The following is a 7,171-nucleotide window of genomic DNA, read 5'->3' as shown; positions in this document are numbered from 1 at the left end:
CAATGACTGTTGTCCTTTGTGGCAATTTTTTCTTTTACTATGATAAATTGTTTATTTCAATTTTACTTGTATTTACAGTTTTCTTATCTATAAGTGGAGAAACGATTTAATAGATTGATTATCTCTTACTTTTAATGTACACAATCATACAAGGTAATCATAAAATGTGTAATTTTATCTTAAGGAGCAGTGACAACGAATTCAGAAAAACTCAAGAGGAGGATAGTTCAAATTATCAAAATACCTTTTATTAACACGTGCCAGACCACTGTATTACTGATAGTCCGATAAACCGTACACGCCATCAAAAGTATTTTAAAAATAACGTTCTGAAGTTCGAACAAATAAATTATTATTTTTTATGTGAGTGGAGAGAGATTAACTCTTACGGTTTGACAGAGGCGAGCTGCTCTATTATAAACAATAAAATACAATAAATATTGTAGCAAGATACAAGTAATTATTTATGAAAGCTAATTAAACATATTTATTTTACGTATAGTTTTCATTGTTACGCAAAATTTGCCCATATGTTTATTTGCGTTTATTAAGAACGAAACCAGAAAAATGAAATCTCTGTTTACTTGAAATGTTTATAATAAAAATAGATTACTCTAAAATCAAGAAACGTTATTTATGAGTCAGTTGATAAATGATTTATAAAGTTTTAAACGGAAGATTAATAGCAAAATATTCTTTCATTATTATTATTAATTACGTTAGTAAAACGATAACATTGCTAATATTGAATAGAGATTGACATAAGTTTAAAGGTGTCGAAAATCGATTTTGATGACGGTAAACTATACTAATAAGCCGTTCTGTACGTAGTCTATTTCCAGCCTGTCTCTGTCTCGTAGACTGACAAATACCATGATTATTAAATAATATAATTGAAGAGCAGAGCCACTTTTAACCACTAGGAGCGCTTCGGCTAGGATTTAGGGCGAAAACTGGACGAGTATAAGAGAAAGGAATTGTCGAGCCTTTTTTCAAAATCGCAAGGCCACGCTTCTGAATAAATAACAAAAAGTTATGTTTAATACGACCTAAAATTGAACGATCAGTTTTCATTTTTTAATTAAATAAAAAAAATTATTTCTCTATCTTGTAAAGTTTTCATTACTTTAAAAATGTACGCATTTTATCCTTCTCTAAGAATACCTGTAACAAATTTTTGTTTTTTAGTATGGTATTAAGAAAAGTTGGTTAATGACCATGTAACCTGATATGTAAGTATGAATATAATTCTCATGCTACTTCACAAAAGATTTAGTTAAACTACAGTACAGTAGAGCGTCGATAAGTGAAACGTCGGTAAGTGGAATGGCCGGAAAGTGGAACGATTTTCAGTCGGACTGTGTCGTGCTGAATCGAATGTTTTTGATACTAAATTTACTTCTAAAGTATAATTTTCATGTTTTTTATATTCTTTAATATATTTATTTTGTTTGTACAAAATGCAGAAATAATTTTTAACGATACGATAGCCTCGATGATTATTATAAAATTTTCGTTAGGCTTAAAATCGACGAAAATTCAACACGAAAGCGACACGCAACGGAGAAAAATTCAACAGGAAGCGATACGCAACGGAGAAAAATTTGAACATCGGATAGGTTAATGTATTTTTTCGTACAAAGTCGGAAACTGGAACAAATCATTAACTGGAAGGACCCCAGTCCCCAATTGGTTCCACTTATCGACGCTCTACTGTATATTCTTTTATTCTACAGTATTTATTCTTTGTGCGATTTTCTGCTTTTTTAAGGTATTTCAAAATACACTATGATACACAAGTGATGATATAAAGTAAGATATTAGCCATTTATTCTTTGGAAAATCTGAAATATTGACAGCTCAAAAGCAATTGATTTATGAATACAAAAAGAACTATTATTAATCTTTTCTCTGTATTGTTAGGCCTGTATTATTGATGTTGAAATATTTTTAAAACAACTCAATGAAGTACAAAGAATACAAAAGTATGGTAATTCCTGAAGTTGTTGTAAAGACTGCAAAACATTAATACTTTTTACAATAGTTTTAGTTTTTTACTAACAATTTAATTATCAAATAATTTTAAACTTATATTTAGTTAGTAAAATACAGTAGAGCATCGATTATCCGACTTAATTGGGGACTGAGGTTGGTCGGATAACCGAAAAGTATGAAAAAATACATTATTAGTATAGTATATTAGTATATCGCTATTAACCTACCCCATGTTAAAATTTTTCTCCGTTGTGCGTCGCTTTGCGTTGAATTTTTAACGATGTTAAGCCTAACAAAAAGTTTTTTAAAAAATAATAATCGTCGCTATTGTATCGTGAAAAATTATTTCTTTATTTTCCACAAAATAAATACAAAAATAAAGTAAAAATAGAAAATCAAGCCTGGTTTAAATACTGGCCTCCCTTTCATGGTCGAGACATGTTGCCAGATAAAACACGCAAAAATTTAACAAAAATAATATTAAAGTAGCCAAGACAACCAAATATTGTAGCGCACATCACTAGCGGACATTTGAATTTGCCGACTAGAACGCGGTCGGTTAATCGATGCTCTACTGTATATATATATATATATATATATATATAGTTCTTTAATTTTTAAGATCTTTGAAAATGTTCAGTCAAACATCTTAGGTCTTTTAGCTTTAAATGGAATAAAAATACTGTATATTCAATTATGAATATTCTTGACATAGCTGGTGTTAAAGGTGTCAACCATAGTCATGTTATGGATATTCTCTTCTAGCAAGTTACAGTGAAATTTTCTTATGTGGTTTGATTTTTACATGATGGCCCGCTCTCTTTACCTGTTTGAGGTTTGCTGAACCTATGTTTGGCATGAAAAGCTTTCTTAATAAATGCAAAATGAAAAATAAAAAAATACTAACATAGAATTCTAGATAAATTTCAAACATTGAAACCTCTTAAAATTATATAACAAAAGCATTAAAGCAATATTTTATTATTATTTACACTTCAATTTTATACAAAAATAAAAATCATCATCTGACAATTTAGCTGAGTTTTACATTTTTTAGATAGTTTAATAAATATCCTCTGGATCACGTTACAATGTTTGTTATTATTCTAAATCCAGAAGAGTAAAATTTGATATCAATCTTAAAAGGCTGTAAAATCAAAATAAGTTTATGATTTAGAAACTAAGTGAATATTTCTGATCTTTAAACAAAAATTATACAAACAATATAATTTTATATGAACAATAGTTTGACTGTACTTATAAATCTAAAAGAAATTAAAACAAAAATCAAAGCAAATTTCATTTAATAGATATTAAATTGATATTTGTTAATGTGACATTACTATCTTTTGTATCTTCACATAAAAAAGTTATATAATAGTAAAAGACAAAATGTTTTAAAAATATTTGTTAAAATTATCTTATTAAATATGACTAGTTTTATTTATTTATTTTTTAATTAAAAATTGACAACTAAATGATTTGAAATCATTCAAATGCCACAATTCATTCAATTATTAAAGAAAATTAATTTTCAATTTCTTGATAAGTATTTACCCAATTTATGATTTCTTCACATTTCATATAAATTTATTAAACATAAATATTTTCTTTATTATTAAGAAATAATGATTCAGAATCACAAGCACAATCTCTTATAAATAATATGATTTTGTTTTTTATACTTTTAGGCCATTTTTGTCTAAAAATCAAGTCACAGTTCTTCTGTAAATCATCTAATAAAATTCTTTTATTTTGAAGTAAATTTTGATAAAGCTTAGTAAATTTTGACCAAGTGCATTCTATATTTTGTGAAAGAAGAAGAAATTTCAAATTTCTAGGGCATAGCAAAGTAGACAAATCAAGATTATCTGTAAAGATATTACACCATAGATAACTAAAATCCCAAAAAAATTTTTCTGATAAAATTGGTTCATAAATTATTAAAAATAACCAAAGGTCTACAGTCATTGATCCTATCATTCTTGAAACATTTTGAGCTATCGCCTTATTAACAAAGGCCTGTTTAACTTGTAATAATTGCTTGGCAACGTCTTCAAAACAACAAGATCTCTTTTGAAGTATTTCTTTAATTATTTTACGTAAACCAATAATTAAATCGGATGGTGCAACCGTTGGATTAAAATTACTCGACTTATTACGAACAATATTCTTTTTAAACATTTTTTCAATTTCTGCCTTCAAATCATTTGAAACATAATTAAAAGTAACATATGTTTTTGTCCATTGTACAACTTTATTAATTGCCATACGATATGATATGGAATTGCAAATCCTTAAAACTTCTTGACACATCTCATTCTGTAGTAATAATGGTAATACTTTCTCAATTTCATACTTACAATACAGTTTAGCAAATTCTATAGCTTTCTTTTGCATTTCAATATATAAGCTTTCAGAAATATCTGAAATTTTGATTATGATGATCTCTGACAAATGATCATGTTTTATAATTTTTTCAACATCTTCTTTCAATTTTGGAAGAGTTTTCTGTTTTGTCAAGGGAATTATTTCATTTCGAATTTGGTAAATGGCTTTTGCCGCTATACGCTCAGCAACAAACTCCACAGTTTTTTTTACAGATGATGACTGTAAGTGAAAAAAATTATCTTCCAGTTTATATTCCAACTGTTCTGCAGTAATACATGATGATGATACATTATCTGCAGATACAGGGTTAATCTTTCGAATTTGCTGTCCTTTTTTCTTTATTCCAATCAAGTATTCTTCTAATAAAATTCGCAGTTCTCTTAAAAATGGACAGCATAAATAAATAGTTTGCTGATCCACAATATCTAACATATCAAGTCCTTCAACACCTACAGTTGCACTCTGCAACTTATCAATACACAGAAAAAAACTTGATGTAGGAAAATTAGGCATTTCAAATAACCAGCCTAAAACAAATTTTAAAAAGTGTTTATTTTTGCTGTACATGTTATTATTTAAAGATTTATATATGCGAAAAAGTAATTCAAACACTCTCTGATAATACTCTAAATGTGGTGCCACTGGATCCATCATACTGATATATTCTACTACCCACGGGACTGTTAAAATCAACCGGTTATTTTTCATTGCATCCAAAAGTAATCCACAAATATCCAGAGGAGGAATACAAGTGTTTCGTAATGAACATTGAATAGTTATTATGTCAGCCGGAATAAAATCGCAGTTTTGATATGGTAAAAACACTAGATATCCCAAGAACTTCGCAAGCATTCGCAATAAACATAAACTATTAAAGTATCTTGCTTTTAACATGTCATCAATCCCCATTCGAGCATCAACATCCAATTCTATTTGATTCAATTCAATAATTTTTGCTATAAAATTATCTATTAAATGTTGATTTAAACTCACCGAACTGGCAGCATCCAGAAAATCTTTGAAAAATTCTTGAGATCCATGAAAAGAGGGAGGTGAATTTGGTCCAGTTACTCTTACAGGTGTTTTAAATCTTTGCTGAAGTTTCTCAAATTTTTCAGGAAATGAACGTTTCAAATTGGCAAGTTCTTCTTCATTTCTGTCATTTTCAGCTTCATTATCACAAATGGCTGTTAGTTGAGAATGAATCAGTCTTGCCAAATGACTAGCATTAACAGCAGTTGAACTAAGGTTAATAATGTTTCTGACTCTGGCAACAAAATTACTTTTTTTATTCCAATCAGGGGCAAAACGTTGTTCTTTCCATTCTCGAAATAGTTCATAAAACATATCCCTCTGCTTCTTGAAAGTATTAAAAGTTTGATCATTTGGAAAATTATTTCTATTATCTGTATCGGCTTGAAAAGAAACACCCTGAATCGAAGAAGTCCTGTGAATCAAAATGGTCGGCTTATCTGCAGAAAGTTCCAAAATGTATTTGTGCAAATCTTTAGAAAATTCCGACAAATGAGGAATCCGACACATCAAACGCAAGGTAGAACAATCGAGCACATCCAATAAATCCCGCCGTCTATTCAAAACCGAGGTAGAAAAATATATACAGTTATGTATCGTATTTAAGGGAGCACCGGCGTCAACATCCGTAATCATCTTACGGGTAGCTTTTGCCGTGAAAAGCTGGAATAAAAAATACAACTCCGTACTTAAATTAGGTACGGAATTATTCTCGACACACTTACAATATATACATATCAAATTATCGACACACTCTTTACTAGTAATCGATCGAAACGAAGGCAAAATAACCTCTAAATCACTATCATTTTGTTTTTTGTCATTTTCACACTTGTCACTATCAGAAACGTTAGAGCATTTTTCATAAGTATAATTAAAATCTTCAGTTTGTAAATGATTCAATAAATTCTTATTTACTTTATCTCCACGAAAGTATGTAGATTTATGGCAATCATTAAGCTGTTCTGACTGAGATTCAGTTTTTTTCATAGTAAAACGGTTCTGAAGCAACGAATACTTCTTATGATGTTTAATTGGAAATTCAACATCTATCGGAGGAAATTCGTGTACGTTTGAAATGTCGGGTGGTAACGGTTTGATCTTTTCTACCGTCGTAAGAGGCACATATTTCTTTCTATTTGATTTCGACGACTTAACGGTATTAAGCGATCTCTGTCTGAATTCAACGGGATGTTTCGATCTTGCACTTTCCTGAGTCTTTGAGATATTTTTATTGTCATCTTGTCCCGATGATGTCGTTCCTATTAACCAGCTACACCGTTCTCTAAGCGTATTGAGAAATCGAGGTACGTACTCACTTCTGAATTTCTCATCATTCAAATCCGAAATCCTTATGTCGCAAATATTTTCTAACGAACTCATCTTAAAACATCGACGAACTAACACACTCAAAAATCATTCTGTACGATTAAAAATTACAGAAATCGCTTCCATAACTACGAAGGTAAGTTAAAAAATCACAAACAACTAGTTATCAGATTTTCAAATTTGTTGCCAACATATATTTAAATACGAACACCAGAGGGCGCTCGTTAGTAAATAATCATGATTTTTGTGGTTTTTTTATTGCTTGTTTTATATTGTAAATTACATAAAAATTCAAATTTTTTTCTTTCTAATATTTTTCTATTATTTTGATACAACTATTACTTCAGTATAGAAATTCCTTCGGAGTGATTAGATTTTACCATTAGTTTAATAGCAGACTCTTTTTATAGAATTACATACCATT

At 29.2% G+C, this 7,171-nt stretch overlaps 1 protein-coding gene across 1 annotated transcript; it reads right to left on the bottom strand.

Annotated features, from left to right (window-relative positions):
- Window positions 1-3,435: 3,435 nt before the first annotated feature.
- Window positions 3,436-6,947, bottom strand: dlt (codanin-1 like protein dlt). The gene has a single exon (XM_067271114.1). It carries the CDS (start codon window positions 6,799-6,801, stop codon window positions 3,589-3,591), a length of 3,213 nt encoding a protein of 1,070 aa, XP_067127215.1. The 5' UTR covers window positions 6,802-6,947; the 3' UTR covers window positions 3,436-3,588.
- Between the last annotated feature and the right edge of the window lie 224 nt (window positions 6,948-7,171).

Source organism: Centruroides vittatus, unplaced genomic scaffold (assembly GCF_030686945.1).
Source record: "Centruroides vittatus isolate TY-2023 unplaced genomic scaffold, ASM3068694v2 contig_1093, whole genome shotgun sequence".
Classification (NCBI taxonomy): domain Eukaryota; kingdom Metazoa; phylum Arthropoda; class Arachnida; order Scorpiones; family Buthidae; genus Centruroides; species Centruroides vittatus.
Note: the sequence above shows the minus strand (reverse complement) of the source record. Positions and strands in the feature narration are given on the sequence as shown.